General features: G+C 42.8%; 1 protein-coding gene across 2 annotated transcripts in view; it reads left to right on the top strand.

The window, feature by feature from the left end:
* Positions 1 to 20903, top strand: part of trim62.1 (tripartite motif containing 62, tandem duplicate 1) — a 30195-nt gene extending 9292 nt beyond the window's left edge. Inside the window, exons 3-6 of one of the 2 annotated variants that reach the window (XM_076110666.1) lie at positions 10173 to 10268; positions 13638 to 13894; positions 14925 to 15040; positions 17667 to 20903. In XM_076110666.1, coding sequence (XP_075966781.1) covers positions 10173 to 10268; positions 13638 to 13894; positions 14925 to 15040; positions 17667 to 18217 — 1020 coding nt within the window. In that variant the 3' untranslated portion in view covers positions 18218 to 20903. Of the gene's footprint in view, positions 1 to 10172; positions 10269 to 13637; positions 14000 to 14924; positions 15041 to 17666 lie in introns of both variants that reach the window. The other variant, XM_076110667.1, reaches the window with a different exon arrangement.
* The last annotated feature ends 3969 nt before the right edge of the window (positions 20904 to 24872 follow it).

Here is a 24872-nt window from a genome sequence, read left to right as displayed (position 1 = left end):
GACGGTGTAAACAGGAAGTGGATTGCTTGCTTAGTTAAAAAAAATAAAAATACTACAGAGTAATAAAGTAGTCTTTAATAATGAAAGGTTGTATTTGATACTTAAGATCTTCCTCTAAAATCTCCCTCTATAAACTCAAACAGACAGGTCGTGGAAAGTTTTATTTTTCAGACGTAGTTACAGCGCTGCGGGTCTCTCGCTCTCTCTCTCTCTCCACATTTACTTTAACATCAACACTTACACATAAACGTTTACTAGATTATGGGTCCATCAATGTGGTCTCTCACTCGTTTCCTCTGTGTTGTTGATGTCTGTTCTCACTAGTAGCTCTCAACATCATGTCCGCCTAGCTAGCTTCTAAGCTAATTGTAACATTACCGCCAATGGAGAAATGCTAACCGCGATTAGCATTTAATACAACACAAATGTTATACTAAACACGCGAATAGAATATATCTACGTACATCTTTTCATGCTTCATTAATACATACTTGCAGACTAAGGTCTCTCAAGGCTACCAAACGGAAGAAGTAAAACGTTAGTGCAGCATGTCTTCTCATTAGAATCTAAAAACAACGAGCTGCTCCATAGGGCTGATGCCGGTCACGCCGCTCGCTAATCACTCCAATAACAGCTGCTTCCTCCACAGAAATGCAGACTTTTACTGCACAACAGCTGCTGCTAGCTGCTGTGCTAGCAGCAACATCATGTAGCTGTTGTGCTAGCAGCAACGCTTGCAATTAGTTATCCATGTTGAAATGAATCGCTGGTAGCCCAGTTTGTTTTCTTCCGGGTACGGGTCACGTGATAGTGAGTGTGACGAATCAGGGACGGAGACGTCATGGTTGCCAAGAACCAATCCAGTAGCGAACACGGGTGTGGGAGTAATTTTTTCTAAGCACATCCGTATCCGACCGTCCACACGCAAACGCAACCCCGGAGTTCTCAAATACCTCCAACCTCGGCGGAGTTTTCAGACTCCTCCGTTTAGGGTGCTCCAAAACTCCGGCGTAGTGTGGGCGCTCAGTGTAAACGTAGCAAATACGGAGTAAAAACGGAGTAGTGTGGACAGGGCCTCAGTCTAGTTTAAGCTTTGGGATTAGAGAAATGGTGTCAAATTACCCAACATGTCTTTGCGAAACATATTCAGTTTTTGTGATTGTGTATGGAAGGGGAGAACGCACCGTTGAAAGTGAATAAAGGTTTTGCATGACTGCCCTGGTTTGGCCTGCGCAGTGATTGATATCCCCATTTTAAACACCAGAACTCCTAAATTGCCTGTTGATGTGATGTATGGCCAGTTGAAGTCTCTCTGGCCAGGTAATCTTCGAGCTTGTTTATTTCCCACAATGCATTCATACAAGGTCAGGCTAATCAGTGGGGAGCAGCCAGCTGTGTTGTGTGTCCTCGCCCTGGTTCCTCCACTCGTCGTCATCGCTCCACAGTCTGCACATTAACGGTGGTTTCCTGCTCCAGCAGCTGTTCACAGTTTAAGCCTTTAGCAGAAGCTCTTATCGCCGTGACTTACAATAACTGCAGCTGTAAAACAAGTGAGCATTCATCGAGCGTCAAAATGGTGAACTGTCAGAATGTTTAGAGAGGGCTGTGAGAAGCGTTCCAGCTTGAATCAGGAAAAAGTCAGAACATCCGTCTCATCGGCACTCTCATATATTGAAGTGACAGAGAAATACAAGGCATGCCTCGGTGGTGGTTAAAAAATATATAAAAGGCAGAGCTGTTTGGTTTATTTGCTTGATTGTAAGTCCTTTTGGCTCTCCGTCCACGCCAAGTTGATGTTTTTGAGACCTGAAAGTGTAGCTTTTTGAAAACGGCATCCAGACTGATTGAATCTGAAAACATTTTAATGTGTAAAAGAAAACTGAGCTTTTGAAATGATGTGATCCTGATTGGGGGGCTTTGTGGCACTAAAGTTTGGAAGATGATGTTAAGAAAATGTCGATATGCAAGCACAGCTTTAGGGTTTGCTGACCAAAACAGGACGGGAAAGAAAAGATTTATCTGCTTTCTTTCGTGTCGTTGTTTAATGTGAAAAACTACCATGACACGCCAGTGTGGACAAACGTTGATTTCACGTTAAAATCAGCCATGATGTGTGGTGAAAGATGAGCATTCATTTCCTCAAGAGGCTGCATTAGCTTCTGTTCCACTATGTTATATGGAATATCTGTCTTTCTGAAAAGCTAAAAACAAACAACTTTCTGTCCATATTTTAAGCTGAATTGGTGTCTACTGCTGTGCTCTGCGTTAGATTTAAGTCGTGCCATTTTAACAAAGATGAAATGACAAAGCCTTCAACAACTACAGCTCCCATGTGTCATCTTGGTTGAAGTGACTAACTGCTCAATTCTTCCTGTTCAGCACAGCAGTAGATGTACAGTACGTTCAGCTGGGAGCCCAGTGAAAACAATCCACAGTAGAAAATTCAATTGTCTGGCTGAAGCAAGTGAAACAGAAACTAGCTTTAAAAAGGTGAATTACATCGTCTCTCTATACTGTGGTAGTATTGATTATTAATGTACTCGGTATTCTTTATTTTCTGTATTTTGTTTGCACAGCACACAATACTTTGCTGTGTAAACGGCCTTGGTTTGCCTATAATTAGGATTATATATATATACAGTATATATATATATTTATTATTTAAAAAAAATTGTTTTCCTGCTCCATGCTCGAGCTGAGCCTTAATTTTACGTAGTTTTTTTTTTTTTTTTTAAATATGATGATCCAGGCTTCAATATGTAGATTATTGGAAGTCATCAGGGGATTTAATAACATGCAGACCTGACTGAAGGCTATACTTAAAATTCATGGAGCTTAACTGCCAGCTTCTGCAGAAACAGCCTGTTATTCTACAGTGTGAGTTGACAAAGGAGGCACACGTCCCAAATATTTATTTGACGTCGGGGGGGGGGGACGAGAAGCAGTAGCACACTTTATTTGGTCAGAGCTGCTGGTGCGCTGGAACAAACACGACTGCGTAGTGCAAACACAAGAGCTGTAACCGAAGAGCTTCCAGCTGTGCCCATGCCGCTAAGATGAAGTAGAGACAAACACATCTGGTTGTTATCCCTGCCGCGTGGCGCTGACTCGCATGCAACCACGTCATGGTTTACAAATCACCACAAGGTGATTTGTGCGCCTGCCACATTGCTACATGGTTTTAAATTAACAACATGTTGACTATCGCTGACTGTTAGAGGTTTGTCTAATCCTAAGAAGCTTTATATTTTTTTTAAAGATAACACAAGCTTGTATTTGGTTGTGGAGAAAATCTGCTGGCAGTCATATCCGTACATATCCAAGGGTCATTTTCAGGGTGTGTTTACCCAGTGTGTCCTCAGAGTGAAGGCAGCGTGCAGAGGGAAAGAGATGATGGCGGTGTTGTTGTGCCTGCGTGTGACTAGCGATCTGGCGGATGACCCTTGAAAACGAAACTAGAAAAAGGCCAAACTAAAGAAAAAGTTGGTTGAAACTTTTGACATTGTTTAAATGCTGAAACAGTGGAAGTTGTAGTTGAAGCGACAATCAAAATATTAAAATGATATACTTTTATAAAGGTGTGGTTTCATCACATCCAGGTGGAGCTTCCAAATACAGCTTCTTAAACCAGTTTTACTAATGATCTCATGATGATTATAGGTGTTGGTGATCGATGGGAGAAACATGTGGTTTGTTTCGGGTTGTGTTTAATCCCACAGGCCTAAAGAAAGTACATTTCTGGTATGTGACATTTTGTCACCGGTTGCCTGTTTTGGTGATGTATCGCCCTCTCTGAGATTAGCGCCTCGCTCTTGACAGGGTTGAATAATGGCTCTTCAGAGATGGGTTGAAACTGGTTTCTGTGGTGAGAGTATTCTGAAATTACATATTAGGCCCGTAAGCATTTAAAAAGCGTCTGTCTGTCAAATACATTTCCATCTTCAGCTGCAAAAACTGTGTGTTAACCTCGGCCTCATATTTGAATAGCTTTGAGCTGGTTGTGCAGTAACAAATGGCGAAGCACCGAGTGGCTTCTGTCAAGCTGGTGACTCTTTGCAAACAGCAGGCGCGCTCTTATCGCTTCTCGGATTTCCACTTGAGTGCCAACAACAAACTCCTTGTTCCTCTTAAATGGCTTGTCCTGCGCCGTGTAGATTATCAGACTTAACACTGACGGCTCTGAGACATGTCTGTCTTTCTTAAAATCATCAGACGTCCAGCTACTTTGCTTCCCTGGTGATAATAACACACACACACACACACACACACACACACACACACACACACACACACACACACTCTGTTATCATTGTGTGGACTCTGTCGACCTTTGTCAGCCAATCAAAACACCATGATTCTTTTTTTTTTTTTTCAAGGATGAAAAGTATTAAAACAGACGTGCGGTGTTGTTTATTTTCCTGTTTGGGGTAAAACATTTGCATACTCGGTGCCGTTCCTCGCTCCAGGAAGTGGAGCAGCAGCCTCTGAGCATTCATCATTTACATGACGTGCCCTATATTCACAGGACTGGAGGAGGCCGCCAGCATCCACGCTTCCAATAATCCCCACTGCCGTCACCAAATGTTTCCCGTACAATAGATGTAGTAAAAGTGGGGTCGTTTGTGATCTGACCCAGGGTCAGTCACGGCAGACAAATAATGCTGCTGATATTGTAGCAGGACATTTTTTTAAATGCTGCTTGTTAATAGAGCTAGATGAGGAATTCACCTTTTTTTTTTCCTTTACAAGTTGTCAGCTAAATGAACTTAATGGGTATTGAAGAAATTATTATTTGCACTACAATTACAGGTAGATGAAAATGGACCCGGAAAATTCTCTTTAAATAATTTATCGAGCAAAAATGCAAAACATTCTTGATTTCAGTTATTTCTATATGACAATTAGTTGCTTTTCCCCTTTGTTTTATAATTTTTAACTCAATATCTTTGGTTTTGTTCTTTACAAAAAAAAAAATTTTTACCGTAGGTTTCGAGATAGACTAAGCTCACTTAGGAACATGTTAGAAAATAGTCAAAAATACTTTTTACAAGTTTCCAGAGCCCAGGGGGACTTCTTCAAGTTTCTTGTTTTGTCCAACCAACAGCCCAAAAACCAGACAAATTCAATCTACAGTCATGCCATACAGTGAGCAGCACATCCTTACTGTTGAGAAGTTGGAAACAGAGTTTGCTCATTTTTCCTTGACTTTCAATTCAAGCAATCAATAGATTGTCAAATTTGTTGGCATTTAATTTTATGTCGATGAATTAAACAATCTTGTAGACTTTTAAGCATGAAACCGATGAGTCGGAAATATAATCGATCATGAAAATAACTATTAGTTGCCGTCCTAGTAACGATGATCTTTCGTGTCTTCCATCAGTCCGGAGCTGAAAGCACCGCGGCTCGTCCTGTGCAGTGGATGCGCACACATGCCAGCGTACTGCACAGACCGTCTCAGCCTGCCTCTGGCTCACTAGGACAGATGTTGGAGGTCTGTCCTGCAGCTTTCTCAGCTCAGCTGGCCTCCGCCTGCTCTGCTGACTGAGCTCAGGCTGCGGGGATGCTCTCGTCCCCCTGGAGAGAGGCTGCCGGCTCTGCTGATGCTAGAGGAAACACGGCTGCGGCATGTAAAGCTGAGCTCAGTTTGATGTCTGTGCACAGATGCACCAGAGTTTGCAGCATTGGGACGGCATTTATTGTTGTTTCTTTTCACAAGTTTGGTTTGTTTTGGTTGCCTCCCGGTGCCTGGAGAGGGGGAGGGGGGGGGGGGGGGGGGCAAGCAGCCGTCACACCAGACCGACAGGTGAAACATTTTCGTGATTGGTCTCAACTATATCAGCCTCTGTTGCGAGAATGGTGACTTGTGTATAAGAACTATTTTGAAAGGCTGCGTGCTTCCACAATGTGTTATATTCCCAGAGAGTATTGGTGCTGAATGGCAGCACCAATAGGTCAGCTCGACCTCAGCTCCTTTCACAGCTCATATTGTTGTGGTTGTGACGTCGGTAGTTGCCGTTTGCTTGTCGAGGTCCGCTTATAGCTCATTCACTGTGTCAGTGTCTTCAGGCTGCACTCGGTTTCGTCATCGAGTGTCGTGACCTGCGGCCCTGTGCGAGGACAGGTCCGCACACGGGCTAGTCGCCATGTTTCATCAGGACAACCTGTTCATGAGGTGGTTCACTGTCGGTGTCATCTGTGTATTTTCGCTCCTGTCTTCTGTATTCTAATTAGAAAACACAGCACTTTGTAGAATTCCACTTCTATTTGGTCCACTAGCAGATATTTAATCTTGGCTCTCACTGTTTTCTGTTTTGTTTCGTCCCTTTCTACCTGCATGCGCCATGTTTACTTTCTGCTGAATCTAACAATGACATGAGTGTTGATGTTTCCTCTTGATGTTTTACTCATTTATTTTTTTCTTCCTGCCGCCAGGAATCAATGAAATGCCCCGTGGTTTAGCAGGAGTGAATACTACAAAAAGTGTTACACAACTCATTGATTGGACGGTTTTGGTGATGTCATCCTGCATCATCAGTACATGGGCCAAAGAATATATCTCATAGCGTATATAGATATATGTAGGTACGGTTATACATCATAACATATATATATATATATATATATATATATATATATATATATATATATATATATATATATATATATATATATATATATATATATATATATATATATATATATATATATATATATATATATATATATATATATATATAAATTAAATAAATCAAGAGGCATTATGTATCATAATATAATGGATGGATAGTTACTTTGTGGTCGCTCCAGTCACTTAATTTACAAAGTGTTGTACAATGACAACAAATAAACCTTCAATAAAGAATTAACTCTCATGAATAAAGTCATGTTATCGCCTGTAGATGAGGAGAACTCTCTCTTTAAACTTAACGATTAGCAGACAGATTTAACAGCAGTGTAGCTTTGAATTCATGATGGCATAACATCTACTGTCACAAAAACCTGTTGTGGACCAAAGTCTGACCCCAAGACCCACCTTGTCAGCCCGGTTTTTAAGACCACGCTGGAGTTTAGGCGATGATTTCACGCCACAACACACCAAACCAGATCATTTGACAGAAGTAAACTAAACCTTCTCTTGCGTGCGGGTGAACACTTTGTGTGTTGCTTCCATGTAATGTCCAAGCTGAAAGCCTTGAACGTCGTTGCTTCAGCGACTCTGTTCCTGGGCTTACTATAAGTGTTGTGTCGTGGATGACGTATTTCATACCCTGGTCCATGTTACATTACAACAAGCGCATGAAGCTCACAGCCTCACTGTAGCGGCTGCAGTGTGTTCACTGCTTTGTTGTTGGCCGGCGTCCTATTCACCCACCCCGGTCTGCTAACTGACAGAGTTACACCCTCAGCTCGACGGAGGTTATGCCAAACTGTCCTTGTGAAAATCGCTTGTAGTACACTGAGTGATTGTGGGCTCTGCTGGGGTTTGAGTCCCTATCTCATGGTAAACAGATGAAAGAGATTCCACATTAATTATACGTCTAAGTAGCACATTGGCTCTGCATTCTGTATGTCCTCCAGTCAGAAGATGAGCTGCAAGTGTAATTTGTTATATGTTTATTTCTTTCCTTTCATCAGTGCCTGTGAATAAAAATCCCTGGAAGCTAGTCCCGTCTGTGTGTAAGGGGACGTTTTCCATCCTGTAGGCTTTTTATTATTCATACTGTGGCCCTGTATGTTGTTTTGTTCAATCCTCTTCTGGGCTGGCAGTTTCAAGCCAATAACGCTCTTTCAATCCTGAACGAGCTGCTGAATATAATCAAGCTCGCAGCTGCAAGGAGAGTTTGAGGAATTTTAAGCCCCAAGCCCATTTTGAATCTTGCTGATAGTCCATCATTTATGCATTTATTTACTCGTGAATATCTACCAGAGCTGCTAACCTGACGGGAGAAGCGAATGACAGCATGATGATGAAATGTATTTCAAATTTAAAATCCCACAGCCATGACCCCTATTTCCCCGCAACTTGATGTCCTGGGGAAATGTCAGACTTGTGATGGACAGGAGAGAGACGCCTCCATTCACAACACAAAGACACACACACACACACACACACACACACACACACACATACACCCTGTCTTTGTCTTTGTCTTTGTTTCGTCACATCATAAAGCTTTTCCTCGAGATGCCACTGAATCACATCCAATTCAGATCCCAGTTCCTTGCCCAGGTGTAGTAATGGACACTACAGCTGCGGCTCTATGTCATCACAGGAAATCTCCCATCTGTAGGATACTCAAAGGACGGTGTTTGCTTCCAGGAAGATTAAAGAGGATTATGTAATGGCACGTTATGGACGAGGTTTATGGCCTTAAAGTGTATGAAGAGGATTTCACCGAGGCTGATTTTCTAAAATGCCTGCTTGATTTCACTTTCATTTCTACAGTGCATTTAATTTTGTCTTCAGAGTGGTTGTATCCAGTTTGTTACACACACACGTTTCAAAACTCCCGGACAATGCGACTCTAAAATGAAGTTCATCATTATTTTGGGTCTAAGATGTCATGTTGATCGGTCCATCTATTGGCGTGGCGGCAGCGGTTAGAGTTGCCCCTCTCTGACCAGCCAGCCAGTCAGTCAGACGATGTGCAGCAGAGGAGTGGAGGAGCATGTTTTCTCTGCCAGTCTGTCAGTGTTGGTCTGTCTCAGTGTGTGGGAGCGGCCTTTGACCTGCTGCAGACAAGCGTGTGGCGATGAGGCGGAGAGCCTGCTGAGCCTGCCGCACTCCTGTCATTAGCATGGAGAGTCACGCTCCCCCTCTGCACCAACCATTGTTTTCCACTCTTTCTGTCCTTGAGAGGAAACATGCTTCATGCTCAACAGCCCACATTTGCTCCTTTTTGTTCATTTTGCAGCTAATCATCGAGGTCACGTATTTTCTGACGCATCACACATTTGTTTTCCCCTCTCTACCTGAACCTGTTCTAATCTTGGAGATGGATAAATTACTCTGTATGTTTCCTGTCAGCGGAGAGCTGTTCTGGCATTTATTTCAGCCCGGTAGCTAAGTGATGTTTGCTTTATTAGCCCCGCTAAGCTGACAGTTCTATTTGGTGGATTTTTGCCGCAGTTAGTGTTCAGGGCAGGTGACACGGTGTGACACACGGGTTACATGAGCAGAGACACCAGCAGCAGGGGGGGGGCTTAACGCTGGGGGTTAGAAATATATGAGGCTTGTGCCTGGTTGCTCCCTTTGTCTTATTCTGTCCAATGCATACATTCAGTTTATTTTGCGGGTATATTGTGCATAATCATCATATTGTTCATTGTAGTAACAGAAGTTCGTACTTCCCCCACATACCTGGGTATGATGGATCATTCTCTATAATGCTGTATTTTCACAAGAGCTAACATGTGTCCCATCAACAAATTGAAGTGTTTGGGCAAGACACTGATTTTCAAACTCTCGACCATTTCGTTTCTCATTATTTATTAAGTATGAGAATATCAGCCAAGCACTGCATAACAAAGTGCTGTACCGTGAGCCTTGCACTTGTACATTTGTATAAACAAGTCTCTACTTAAGGGAGGGAATCTGCTGAACTACTTCTATCCTAAAACCTAAATCTGAGTGCGCCTGTTGTTGGCACATGGGACCGGCACAAAAACTCTGCACCATTCGTGACAGCAGGCGTCCCAGCCAGCTCCTGCGGAGCCTCTTTCCTGCCTTGGGGGAGACTTGAAGGTGGCTGAGTGGTGCAGGTTGATGCCAGCGTGTGCCTGACTAGAGATGAGACCCAGTTTTCTCCGACACAGCCCAACATCTCCAGAGATTTCATTTCATCTCTTTCATATCTCGCTCTCCATCTGCCTTGCTTGTTTTGTAGCTGAGCCTTAAATCTCTGCTGCCTCGTACCCCGAGCAAAGAGAGCTGTTACACAAATAATACAATTTAAATAAATTGGAAAATATCTATTTTTGCTAAAAATGTTCATGCGACGGACTGTTTTGAGACATTGTTTGAGCAAAGAAGAAGTGGAGCATTTTAAATAGAAAAGGACGTCGTACAGTATTTAATGAAATCCTCTAAAATCATTGAATGTGTTCTTGTGCTCCGTTCCGTTGAGCTCCAATCATCAGTCACTGACCTGTTGTTTGTTGTGTTGCAGAGGGAGATGAAGGAGCAGCTGGCCACCCTGCAGGACAGTGAGAAGGGACACACCGAGGCCCTGCAGCTCCTGCAGAGGCAACTTACTGAGACCAAGGTACCCAAACACTTCTGCTTTTTAAAACAAGCCGTTCTCGTTGATGGAGCGGCACCCGCAGCAATCAACCAGCCTCATACAGCTGCAAATCCAATTAGTTTCGCTATCTATATATAGTTTATAGAAATGTCAGAAAATAGTGTAAAATGGGCATTACAATCCCCAGAGCCTAAAGTGAAGTCATACTTTATCCCACAACAGTGAAACACATTCAGTTTAAAAAGATATAAAACAGAAAAGCAGCTAATCTTTAACTTTTAGGAGCTGGAGTCAGGGATTGTTTATCATTATTGCTGGATACACAAGAGTCATCAATAAACAGACTAATTGTTTCAGCACTAATTATCAGGTCTTGAGCTCAAACAATCCATGGATTCATTGATTAATAGATCAACAGAATTTATCAGCTCATCAACTGTTTTCATTATTGATTAATTGTAATTTTCCAAGCAAAAATACCAAATACCTCCAAGTTCCAGCTTCTTACACACACTATCGCATATTATATAGGATTGATATATATATAAAATATAAAATATATGACGTCACAGTTAATTATATATAAAAATATTCACATTCCAAAAGATGGAACCTTTGAATATATTTAGCATTTTCACTTAAAAAAGTTACAAAAATGACCTCTTTCAATAAAAGGATCACCTAATCGACTAATGTTTTCCAGCTGTAATATTTGCATTTTTAGGACGCCATCTTGGGCATAATAAGCAATGTGTGATGTCTATTCGTTATTGTATTCATTATTTTCTAACATTTAAAACAATTAACAATTAATCGAGAAACAAGAAAATAATTGGTAGAATTCTTCTTTTTTTTTTTTTTTTTTAACGAGTCATTAATTATACATTAACAAACGGGATCAGAAGTCAGTCATAACCGACTGTGTGGATATTTATTCAAACAAGACATCCGTGCTTGCATCTTAAATATCCAGATGAGACGGTAATACTCACTTAGTAAAATGAGTTCTTATAAACGGGTATTTTTAACGTGTGCAGTCTTTCAGTCACTGATTATAAATCTGCTCTTCCAAACCAATTCTGACCAATCGATAAATTCCGACACATAAAATTGGTTTATTGAGCGGCTGTTTGATCCGGACACCTTTTCTTTACATCAGGGGACCGTGATCCAGTCACCATGTAACCCCTCCACTCGTGCACGTCTCTAATCTCTCCTGTCGTGACAGTGAAGCTTCTGACCAGGGAAGGGTCTCTGGCAGAGATGATGGCTCAGCCGTCAGCGTTATCTTTCATTTAGGGAGTGCATTCATCTTTCTCCTGTTTCTGTACCTGCTGTCCGACGTCACAGCACCGCTCCTTCTTCCTGCCAAAGAGAGCCGGGCCCGGTGCATTTCAGCCCGTCCGTTGACTCGCTCTGACTGCTCGATGTAGGCCTTTCAGCCGCCCCCACTCCTCACTGGAATTGAGCTGATCTCATTAGATTTACATCCATTTGCACAGAGTGCTCTGCCTGGAAGGGAGCCGCACTGTGACCACATTGATCTCTGATGTGTTTAGGTAGCATGACAATCAAACGTCTCCCTGCATTTCTTCGTCTCGCTAAATGTTTGTCATTTTTCTTCTTCATTGTTGTTAAAGGAGTACTCCATCAACTTTGCATTTCTATAACATTGTCAGACTCGTAATGGACAGTTAAAAAAGATAAAAAAATCAATGTTGCACAGCCAGAGATATTGTCAGATTTGTTCCACACATTCTTCATCTTTGAAGCCTGGCACGTACATTACCCATAATGCAGCTCCACCGCTGACTGTTCAGTCGAAGATTCATGCGTGTTATAGTAGCTGAAGCCTCGAGCAGAGATGAGGAGGTGCGGAGGTCGGGTGAGCTCACTTCTTTCTAACTCCACAACCCCAACCGACGCTGACTCGAGTGACATCATTCGAGGCAATTTATCAGATTTCGCTCACGGCTTTATAAAACACTTTCACATATACAGCACTACGCCTAGAAACCTGTCAACAGACTTTGATGTGTAAAATCAGTGGGTTTCCCCTTTTAATGTTGATGACAGGGTTGCGTTTCAGTTTCTTATACTAATATTGAGATGAAATCCCCGCGACAGCCCGGCTGTCATTTAAACTGAATGTGCCCGCCTCGCATTCCAATTTGGGTCCATGGCTGGCGTGTGTGCTCTGGAGGGTTGTCGTCTGAAGGATCGACATCGTGTCCTATTCACAGGCCCACCAGGGATTCACTTTATAATCACATGCTTCCCTGTAAGGTAGCCAGCCTCCTGTCTCCAAGGGCTGCAGACACCCTCTCAGTGCCTCACAGCAGCAACATCACTCAGAGACTGATAGCTGGGCTGCTGCAATCCTCCTCCTCCTCCTCCTCCTCCTCCTCCTCCTCCTCCTCCTTCTCCACACCACCGGTTTTTCGACTCTCAACTAGGTAGGAGGGCTGCCGTACAGCCCACATTAATGTCATGGCTCTCATGCTTGAAGAGAAATGGTCATCTGAAAGGTTTCCCACAGGCAGAGTGAGAATACCTGCCCCTGGTCTGTGAAGGATTGATTGAATTTTTCGGCCAGTTTAATTAAACTTCAGATCACAACTCCTAAATCCCAACAGATGAATTAAGCCAGTTTCTTCTAACTTTCTTGTTTAGATGATTTCCTCTTGTTCTGAGCTGCTCTTTGATGCGCTGATTTCATTTTATTCGACAAAAGTACAAGTTTTTCAGTAAAGCGATGACAGGGAAACTTTTAACGGAACCTCTGAATGAAGTCCAGTCTTTGCTTTCCTCAGATGCTTCTAATTGAAAGGCTCTCATTCTGTCTCTCTGACACTCCGATGACTCATTCTCTTTAATGTCCAGCTTCCCGTTTTCCCTCTTCAGTAACAAATCAGTTTCTTCCGCTCTCTTCAGTCTGCCGTCGCCTGCACACTGCTCGGCTCTGTCTGTACTAGCTTCAGCGTCTCTGTCCGGCCTCCGGTCTGGTAATCAGACGTCTTCACAGGCGGTGATGTCCTTGTCCCCGTCCTGGACGTCTGTTTGGGTTATTTCTGTTACAGTACACTGTTTGTTTCTCCTTTATTAAAACATTTGAAAAGCTTCTTTATTCCCTCAGTGGAAGGTTGTACACGCACTGTTCTCAGAGAGCCACTTAAAATCTATAGAAATGTAATCAATGAATGAATGTTAATGTAATATTAACACCTTTTAGAGCACTTTGTAAGCCTTTGAATTACTGACCCGTGTCTAATTAAGAGGCAGGCACTCAACAAACCCAGCTAACTATGAATAACTGGCTATAAATAGTCTGGCTGTTTTTTTTTTTTTTTTAATTGTTGTTTTTTTAAAAGTAAATCACCTTTTTTTCAGTCCTCAGCCAAGAGTCTGCGCGCAACCATCGGCGACGCATTCGAACGCCTTCACCGCTTCCTGCGCGAGCGTCAGAAGAGCATGCTGGAGGAGCTGGAGATGGACACGGCCCGCAAGCTGTCCGACATCGAGCACAAGATCCAGCGCTACAGCCAGCAGCTGCGCGACGTCAAGGAGGGCATCCAGATCCTGCAGGAGCGCCTCAACGAGACGGGGAGGCACGACTTCCTGGAGGGAATAGCCGTCACATCTGAGAGGTGCTTCACCTGCTCTGAGTTTGCTAAAGCAGTCCCAGTATCGTCACTGCAGTCCGATAAGAAAAGAAATGTGGTTGTAAACACATTTGAATCAAGAAGGATCAGGTTTTTATCAACTCTTGAAGTCTTGCATCAACACTTTAGCTAACTGTAAGATATTTGCTGTCATGTTAGAAGGATTTTATCTCTCGACATGTGTGCTCTGCTATTGCGAAATGTAAAGTTGCTTACATTTTGGAGAAAGTACAGATTTGAGCAACAGCATCAGATTATCCGTGAACAGATGGTGCATTAGGCCGGGAGTAAACCAGCTGTAGTGTTTAATCTGGGGACGATTTAATTGAACAGTTTAATATCTTTGGACAGATTAATGAGGTTGAATATAGAGCTAGCAAGAGTGACAGAATGAAAGCTTTTTTTTGGTATTATTTATTCTAAACTGGAGGTGGATGTTATGTGTGAGAAGAGATTGTAAATGTATGTAAATATGATGGGCAAGCAGGTACGATCAATGTACATTTCACTCTATCTTTCAAAAACTGGATGTTTTTTTTTTTGCAAACATTGCAATATTTTCAATCCCTGTTGTCTGACAATATACCATGAAAAACGTAATGAACAAACGTACGTACACACTAAGGTCCCTTTTTCAACGTACCGCACCGTTATGTTCAGGATCTCAACGTGGTGAGCAACCCACTCCATATCCCGCCTGAACTCTGGACTGCATGTAGGAGTGTGCCGAGTGATTCATGTGGAGGTTCATATTGAATCATTTTGTAATGGCGTTAGAGCTGACCCCCCCCCCTCTCTCCCTGATGCATTCGTCTCTGTTGCTTGAGATTCATGAAGCAGTTTGTCAGCGGTTCAATTTCTATAATGACACATTTCAAAGTCACAAGCCAGGGTATTACTTGGAGCAGCGACGTTGTGGTTTGAACCAGAGGCAGTGTTATTAAGGGAAAAGCAGCAAATTAGATTTAGACTATTATTGATCTGTTTTTTTTTGTTTTTTTTTAATCTTTCCCAGAATCAAAGGGAAGATACATGAGACCAATCTGACATATGAAGACTTCCCGACATCCAAGTACATGGGGCCCTTACAGTACACGATATGGAAGTCTCTCTTCCAGGATATCTCACCAGGTATGTGACCATGACTGGAACAGGAGAGTTATGTTACGCAAACATGCTGGTTAGTAAATATACATTATATACTTTATGCTGTAGTGTAGCGTAAAGCACTGCAGGAGTTAAATGGATGGTATCCTTATCTGCTTTTTTTTTTTTTTTTTTTTTTTTTTTGCCAAGAATTAGAAGAGAAGATCGATAACACTCTCATGTGTTAAATATAGAGCTGCAGCCGATTAGCGTAGCTTAAATGCTGGAAACAGCTGGCTAGTATGGCTCTGTTTGAATGCAACAGAATCCAGCACCTCTAAAGCTCACAATTTATACCTCTCTTTATTCTGTGGGTTTTACACACAGTTATGATCTGATGTATTTCTAGGCCAGGTGCCCATTTAAAACCACTAATTGCTGTTTCTTTAGCAAGTTTTAGAGATGCTGTAGCAGGATTGTGTTACCTCTGGATGGAGCCATGCAAGCTGTTTTTCAGTCTTTATGCTAAGCTAAGATAACCATCTTCTAGCTGGCTGTAGACTTCTATTTAATAGACAGATGGCAGAGGGGTGTCAGTCTTTTCATCTCACTGACGGCAAGAGAAAAAATAACCATATTTTCCAAAATGTGTAAATGTTCCTTCTAAAAGCAGGTTGATTATCCAATTTTGCTTCAGTAGCTAGATGTGTGACTCAGACACACGGAGTGCAGGAACTGATCCTGCCCTGAATTAGGATTGCTGGGATGCTTTGTCCTTGTTGGTCGGACCTAGAGGACGACGATGCAGGCAGGCAGCTTTTTGGTCTCCCTTGACTGGCTGCCAAATGGAACAATTGGTTACGATCCATCACCAGCGGTTGCCTGAGACGAAGTAAAGACATTCCTCCCATCATCCCTCGCTGTCACTGAAGGGTTAGCGAGAATAACTACCAGACGTGCTTTTTCTTTTTCTTTTTTTTCACCCTTCTCATGTTCAGCAGGAAAAATGGTTTCTCCGCTGACGCGTGTACGCTTGCAGGTTTCTCTGTATGACACAAAGAGGCACTCGGGTTATGAAATTTTAATGACTTGATTGTAACAAACACTGGAGATGTCATTGACTAGAGAAGGCATTGTCCTGCCCGCTGGCCGGGCGCCAGACGTTTCACCTCCATTTATCCTGATATAAATATAGAGGAACTGAAAGAATGCCTTTCCCACTCTTCCCTGAGAGCAAAGAGAACAAGCTGCTGTTGTTCAGCCTGATATGGTTCCCTAATAAGCAAACATGGGGGCCGATTCTCCCTCCCTAAAACCACATAACTGCACTGAGAAACGGCCTCCTGCGGGCCCGGAGCCTGTGGAGCGACCTGGAGCAGCTCCTCCCGTCGCTGTAATTACTGCTTCACTCTATTATTTGCACCCTTCCTGTGGTCTGATATTGCTCACATTGAGCTACACTAGCAACCTCTGGAGAGCACTTGACTTTGAAGACTCTAGTTTATGCATGAAGGTAAAACAGATTACAAATAAAATGTTGCTCATCCTCCTGAAATAAAAGTCGAGCAGCAGCAGTCGGTGGCGTCGTGTAATAACAAGCCGCCGGTCATCTTTTACCACAGGGCATGGCTTTGATCACCTCCTCTAACTGTAACGAGAAACTGCCCACAGTGAGGCGATCCAAAGATACAATGTTTTTAATAGTGTCCTGCGGTGGCAACAGCTCTACTGCTGCGCCCCCGTTGTTGCTGTGAGACGAAAAATACCGAGCAGTTCACTACTTTTTTTTTTTTTTTTCAGCGCTGAAGTGATGCGGCGAAGCATCGACCAATCATCCCCCTGTTCCGTTCCGTCTTCCCAGTGCATGTTAATGACATAACTACGTGAGCAACACGTCAACGGACACTTGTCGACAAAATAGCTCGGCCCTTTTGTCGCTAGCTCTGTCGCTTGTAGTGTGAACGCGGCACAAGGCGCATTTTAAACGGTGTCGTTGCTGCATGTCAGCTCCCCCTGCACTCTCTCTGTCTTTACTATCGGTCTCTTTTGTCAAAGATATCAGATAAAAGCAAAATGCATAGAAAAAAATCATTAAAAATGCGGTTTCTCAATGCTTCGAGCATCGCAAATTAAATTGAATTGGCCTCCACTGAGTTACGGGGATTTCACATTAAATGTTAGACGTGAGCTGAGAGGACGGGCAGCTGAGTGATCGCAACATTTACTGGACTAGTAAAGTAGACGGGAAGAAAGCGGACTTGTTTTTTCATCGATTCTTTGATTTTATTTCCCACCGTAGTCCATGCTGGATAAGAAAATAAAACCAAAACCATTTCCAGTGACCTCCTGGTCAAAGTGTTCTCAGTATATATTTTCCTTTTCTCTGGGAGCGTTTCAGAGATCAGTTCATAACCTTGACCCCACCTCTCCTGTAAAGTGCCTGAGCAGCTTGGATGTATTTACTCGCTGCCTCAGCATAAAACTGTTCACACAGCATCTGCAACGATTAAGAAAAATGAGGCTCTGAGAATGACACTGCAGTCCTCCTCGCTTTTGTTTGTTTAGTTTTTTCCCCTACTTACTTGTATCCATGACTGGCCTGTTTATCTAGGCTGACTGTTTTCTCCAAGATAAATGCTGACTCTTTGTGCTCAAACTGTCTTGTCCTCAGTGCCAGTACCGTTGACCCTCGACCCCATAACAGCCCATCAAAGACTGATCCTGTCAGACGACTGTACTATAGTGGCCTACGGGAATCTCCATCCACAGCCGCTGCAGGACTCCCCGCGCCGCTTTGACGTGGAGGTCTCCGTGCTGGGCGCTGAAGGCTTCGTGTCGGGCGTCCATTACTGGGAGGTGATGGTGTCGGAGAAGACCCAGTGGATGATCGGTGTGGCCCACGAGACAGTCAGCCGCAAGGGCAGCATCCAGATCCAGCCCAGCCGCGGCTTCTACTGTATCGTTATGCACGACGGCAACCAGTATAGCGCCTGCACCGAGCCGTGGACCCGCCTGAATGTAAAGAGTAAGCTGGAGAAGGTGGGGGTGTACCTAGACTACCACAAAGGCCTGCTCATCTTCTACAATGCAGACGACATGTCCTGGCTCTATACCTACCGGGAGAAATTCCCCGCCAAGGTCTTCCCTTACTTCAGCCCGGGCCAGAGCCACGCCAACGGCAAGAACGTGCAGCCGCTGCGTATCAACACTGTGCGCCTTTAAGAGCTGCGTCACACGTCTGCGCTCGAGATTGTCCTGACGGATAATTCACAGGACTTCAAAAGATTCTTAAGAAATCAATTTTTCAAAATGTTTAATAGGGTGTGTGAAATGTTTATTTCTTTCAGTTCAGTTAAGAATCGTGCTTGATGTTGCTCTTAAGACCCGCGCTGTTATTTTTGTGGGACTTGAAACGACCGTACCATAATGGCGTGCACTTGAGCCTCATTCCACATCTTTAATTGAAAAGAGGACACTAAGTGGAGACGGAGGGACCCCTGGGCTCTTCTGGCGTCTGTGGCAGTGATTCCTCTTAAAGCCCCAGGCCCACCTTGCACACTCTCAGGGGGCACCGCTCTCCTTATCAAGCCCCAGGCTTGTCCGACTTGTCTCCTCTCTTTCCAGGCAAGAGGACACTGAAGACGGGTCAGTCTTCTTCTCTGTGCTGTACAGTCGCCTTAGCTTTGTGTGTGGAATGTGTTTGACAGCACTCGGCTTTTGTTTGGCCAGCAGTAGACCTTGAACTCCAGGTCTGTTGCCACTTTTTACTCCCGTCTGAGTCCATGACCTCTGTTCCTCCTGCGGGTCACATCCACATGTCTATTCAGTCTTTATCATGGCGAGGAAAGCTCTTGTTCTATGTGCAGCAGCGATTATCCACGTCCCTATCCACCGCCCAGCCCTACCCATGTAGTGTTTGGAGGTGGAGGTTGTCCAGAAATATGCTGCTACTGATGGAGTGAGGATCTGCATGTTTGTATATAAAGTATCAAGGGTTAAAAACAGTCTCTCATCATGCTGGCTCATGTTTAAGTTTCTGCACCGAAACCTCAAGTATGCTAGTCATCAGCATACGCTACACCTGTGGGTTATTCAAGTACATGACTGCTTTCAGTCGTGATGTCTGATCTTTTTGTCTTCAAATCAAAAGAATGTTAAACCATGCAGTCTGAGTAGATGGCCCCGTGAGTTGGCGACCTCTATAGGCTGCTCCCACTGCTGTGCTATCCTTAGCCCTGGGCTAAGAGTTGGACCCTGGGATAACTTTGCTGCTTTTCACACGCACGTTGTTAAAACCCAGGGTTAACCTAAGCCCGGGGCTATACGATCCACACTGCACTTCTACTAGCCCTGGGTTAAATGTCCGTTGGAACATGTGACTAATGTTTACATTCTAGAATGATGTGTGACTACTCCGATTGGACAACAAAAACATGACGCAAATCCCATTGTTTCACACTGCACAACTTTTAGCCCTGTGTTTAGTCGATTTTCAGGCGATAACCCCCACAAACTGGAATCTGACCCCGCTCCGGAGCAGCACATGCAAGCCCCTAGGCTAACGTCGGGGTTAGCCCTCTTTGGAATGTGCCGGTGTGAAAGCTCCCTCAGCCCCCGGCTAAGTGCATTGTGAAAAGCCCTATTGTTGTAAAAGCTTAACTTCTCCGATTTGAAAATCTAAAAGGCTAAAAGATGAATTATTACTCTAAAATTCTACAGAGGCCGACTGATCTCTCTTATTTGAAATCATGTAATTATAAATGAAATCAAGCTGGATACTTTGGGAAGTGGCAATTATCAAGGAAAATGGTGATGGATGCAAAATAAATATGCTATACCTGGGTGACTGGCATTCCCAAGGCTGCTGCTGTCTGAATCTCTGATGATTCCCCTGAGGCTCACCCATGTTTATTTCTTCGCCCCAGGTGCCTCAAGTGCTCTTGTTCATCATTAGTTGTACACAGGTCCTGCAGAATCTGCTCGCTCAGCCAGGTCCAGCATATTGAGAGATGTATCCGTGGGTGGACGGACGGACGGACGGACGGACATGTGCACGGGTAGGTTTGTGCAGCCTGGTTCCGCTATCATTTTTAAATCCAGCTTTGGTTGTGCTTGCTTAAAGCCCATCTGGCACTCCGAGCGTACCCATGTAGCGGCCAAAAAGTGATCATTACAAAATACTTTAGAATCAGATAGAACTTTGGTAAATCTCCAAAAAAGAACCAATAAAAATCATCTCGCTCTTCCTTTGCAGCTGTACATCTTTGCATTTGTGTGTGTCTGTTGTCTGTGTTGTCCATGTAAAAGAAGATTGGGGCAGTGCCCTTGTTTTTGTAGGATGTGATTCCGATATGTGCAGTATGAAGCAAACTAGGGTCAAATGGTAAAGCAGCTGCAAATTATTGAAGCAGATCTACAGGTCTTTTTCTCTGGGATTTACTCAGCAAATGTATCCCGATCACTCTGTAAATCTGTTTTGTGAAACAGGATTTGTGTAATTATGTGTGATGATCATAATTACCAGAAGGTTTAGACGCGACAGATTAAGTCATTTTACTTCTCTCTGATAGAGACGCTGTTGTCCTTGAGGAGTAAATCCCCGCCAGCTGGTGCTTCAAAACAAATGCTTAAATTTGACCCCAGTTTGCCGTGTTGCAGACTTCAGTGGACTCTGCTTCATTGGAGACTTTCTGTTTGAATATTAAGGAGATTATTGTCGGGTGGTGGTAATGACGTGAATTGTTAAAATGATTTATGATGATAACTATGACACTTTTAATGATGATTGTGTCTTTTGATGATGGCCGCTGTGCACCCGTCATTGTGTGAACACACTTTAGTGTGCTTTAGCTGCAGCTGAGGTTTGTGGGTAATGTTTTAATGTAAAAATAAATTACTGCAAAAATCAGCCTGTCTCTTTATCTTTGTCCCGGTCGCATGAACACACCGGCTGTAGAGCATCAATACCGATTTTCTTTTTCTTTTTTTCTTCTTTTTTTTTTTTACCCCAAATTTAAAATCTGAACAGTCTGCAGCAGCCATGACTGAATGAATAACTGATAGGTCAAACACTGAATTGTTCTGTATTAAATATGGATGAAGTCCTGTCATGGCCGATGCCTGATCCACTTAATAAGGTCCGATTTCAGCATACTAGATTGAGGCATCCCTCATTTCCAATCTGGGGGTTCGTAGCCTCCAAGGGGTTGCAAGTTAGATCTCAGGGTTTGTGGGATGAACAATTTAAAAGATATGAAAAAAATAATTTATATGCTGCATAAAATTAGTACATTTTTTTCAGATATTTCTCATATCTTTGCTATTTTCTTTTGAAACACTGGATGGTTTTACCAGCTCAGGCCTATAAAACTAAGAGTCTACAGCCGTGCTAGTAGTCCAGTAATAATGTAAATGTTTCTAGAATTGCAACAATAGCTATTTTAAAGTTATCCTCTTTGACATACAAAATGTGTTATTGAATAATCCGAAGGGAAAAACCTATTTCATATTTGAAAATGTTACAATTAGGGATGCACAGTATTTCTGTTACTTGTATTGGAAATACAATTATTTTTGAGTATTTTATAATTGGTATTTGCCACCTCCAAGGATTGGTGTGAGGTTGACCCACATGTTTAGGTAAAATACCTGCACGAGAGCGGCTCAACATGCTGATGTTTAGCAATGTTTGTCATGTGCATAGTGAATTAGCATGCTAACATCAGCTAATTAGCGCTAAACACAATTGGAACATCATTAGTATTTGGTATTATTTGGTATATTTGGTCGTAAACCAACAAATTACTCCGTTTCCTGAGGAAGCTGAGATCCTTTAACATGCGCAGCAAGATGTTCAAAACATTCAATAAGTCTGTTGTGGCCAGTGCACTGTACTTCGATGGAGTCGCAGCATTGGAGTCGGCGACAACAACAGACTTAATGAACTGATTAGGAAGGCTGGCTCAGTAATTGGGTGCTCAGTAATTGGGTGCACACCAGACACCTTTGAAGTCGTGGTGGAGAGAAAGACACTGAACAAACGGTTACCCCATTATGGATAACCCTGACCCCCCCCCCCCCCCCCCCGCTTTCAACCACCTACTGGACAGACAGCAGAGCTCTTTCTCTAACAGGCTGATTCATACAATATTTCCTGCCCAAGGCAGTAACCCACAACACCTCAGCTGTCTAACAAATACTCTCAGCTTTATAGTTTCCGTCTAAACCACACTTCACTCTGTTTTACTCCTTCAATAACCTGCACATCATTATACTCCCCGCTACCTTACTTCATTTAATTTCAAACAAAACTTATGTCACTCTAATGTATACAGTATATAGTATTTTATCCTATTTTTATATTTCAGATTCTAGTTGTTGATTTGGCATATTTATATTGTATTCGAATATATTCTTCATATTGTGTATTTTATAGATCTATATCTTTGGTGTTGATATGTATATTTATATGTGTATTTACTGTTGCTGTGGATACTGCTGTTACACAATATTGGACAAATTAAAACTTTGACCTACCGGTGGCACTGGATTAAAAGTCAGGGGATCAACAATGTCTGTGGGATTTTTCTGGGAACCACAAGTGTCCGTACAAACGTTCAAAGCAATTATCCAATTCAGATAAAAATCCCTCTTTACTTAAAGTGCTCATAGCTCCCTAAAAATGTTGTCTTTGAGAAGTTTGACATGCTTCATTTTAAAGGGTCATGAGCTAAAATGGTAGAAAACCAGTGCTGTGTAGAGGACATACTACGTGTCAGTTTAATCTAATACTGACACTGGTGTAGTGTTGTTACCTTTAGTCAGAGAGTGAACATGATCTATCCTGTTCACTTGAGAGCAAGATAATCAACAGAGTTGAAAATGAAACCCTCAAAATGAAACATATCTGGGAGGCAGACAAATCCTCTGCTTGTCAATACCTGTTCCAGTTGAGTGAGGATTTCATGCCAGGCATTTTAGTTTAGAGATGTGCCAAACTCTCAGTCCTGCTATGCCATCCAGCTGGGAGCTGGGAGGTGGGAGGTTGTGCACTCTTTTTATTGCTGTTCTCTATTTTGGCATAGGCTGAGGGCCGGGCATGTGACATGATGAATAACAAGATGTCTGCATGGGTTCAGTGTTCCCTCACTGCGGGTGAGCCGCCGCTTTCAATAGGTCCTCTTCATTTGCCATCCGTGACGCGTTTGAATGACTGGTTGTTATACTGGTGGGAATAAATTATCATACCTATCATCCTGATAGAAAGCTAGAATCTGAGTCATGCACTGCGTCAGAAACCCAGAAAGTTATGGATTTTTTTTGTGCAACTTTGTACCCTTCTGCTTTGTTATTTCACACTCTGAAGTTGAGTCGTGTTGCATCATGGTTACAGCTGTTCCACAACAAACTGTGCAGTTTGAAGCGGAGCGCCGTTTATTCACAGCAGACCCCCTCAGGACAAGCGGCTTCATATCCCCAGCTTTTATTCAGAGGACTTTTCTCCTCTCACTCCTGTGATTGAGACATTTATATCCCAAGGAAAAGGTGTCCATCCTGTAATAGACATTTTTACCTGAGGGGAAAGTGTCCATTAAAAAGTCACTGAGCTCTCCTTTGAGAGACCTTTATCTGATTCCAGTGTGATGTGGCCCTCCTGAGGCACGAGTGTAAGGTTTTTAATCTCGTAAGCGATGGAAAAAAACTGAAATGAATGTGCAATTTTGCTATCACTCACAGTTGAAGAACAAGAACTGCAGCTATAACGCCGGTGGCACAAATCACCAGATACGTCATCCATATTATTATACATGTTTTAGGACTATGTATCAGGTTGAATATTGCTTAAGGCTTAATGAATATCCAGTAACAATAAAAAACAAACTGTTTTGAAGCCATCTTCTGAGACAATGAGTCGAATCAGTTGAGGGACAGAAAAATAACCACCAATTGTTTTGATGATTGATAAATCATTTAAGTAATTTAGCAAGCAAAAACACCAAACATTTCCTGCTTCCAGCTCGTCAGATATGGCGATTTCTCTCTTTTTTATCTTATTACAAATAAGGTATATTTATGTTTTGGACTGTTGGTTGGAGAGTCTGACATCAATCTGTTCAATCTGAACATTGATTAAGATATAAACCCACACTCTCTAGTGCCCTGGAGGATGTATTACAATAGGCCCATTCATGATGGTGGGCTTATAGAATTGAAGTTCTCTGGTTATTTTCTTCATTTTATATACAAAAACATTTTCATACATTGGAATATTTACAGGAATAATTAAGTTACTTTAGCAGTCTGTTGTAAGCTATTGGCTTTTTTTTGTTGTTTTTAGGGGTTATCTGAAATTAATATTAGGCTAAAGCTCTAAAAAAAAAAAGATGTGTTGTGTAATTTAAGAGTCTCCAAAATGATTCATCCGGCTGATGGGAGCAGTTAAATCACTGCTCTGCTAAAGCAATAAACTGAAACACTATTAGGAAGAAGATTATCTCAACTCTATCTGCCGAACACCATACTTGATATGTCTCATGACATTCACACAAGTAAAACATTACAAATATCCTCAAACACACAGAACCACTGCACTCATTAACTTCTCCGTCTGAAGCAATAATTATAATGAGCACGCACGCATAATGCACGTGGTCCTCTCGTTTGATCTCGTGCTGCGGTCTTTGCCTGCACAGGTCTCTGCACTTTCAAAGAGGAGGTGTGCTCAGCCCCGAGGCTACGTCAAGGAAAGGCAACCAGAATCCGCTTCATCCGTCTCACCTTACCTCCCCCAAAGCTCGTCTATCAAACATTTAGGGAGCTTCAAGGTCTGAGGTCTTCGTCGCTCTGAGTTGCACCAGAGTGCCCTCTGGTGTTGACA

This window comes from Anarhichas minor, unplaced genomic scaffold, assembly GCF_050575085.1.
Source record: "Anarhichas minor isolate MPS153535 unplaced genomic scaffold, ASM5057508v1 ptg000043l, whole genome shotgun sequence".
In the NCBI taxonomy this organism is placed as follows: domain Eukaryota; kingdom Metazoa; phylum Chordata; class Actinopteri; order Perciformes; family Anarhichadidae; genus Anarhichas; species Anarhichas minor.
The sequence above is the reverse complement of the archived record's forward strand: the minus strand, read 5'-3'. Positions and strand labels throughout refer to the sequence as shown.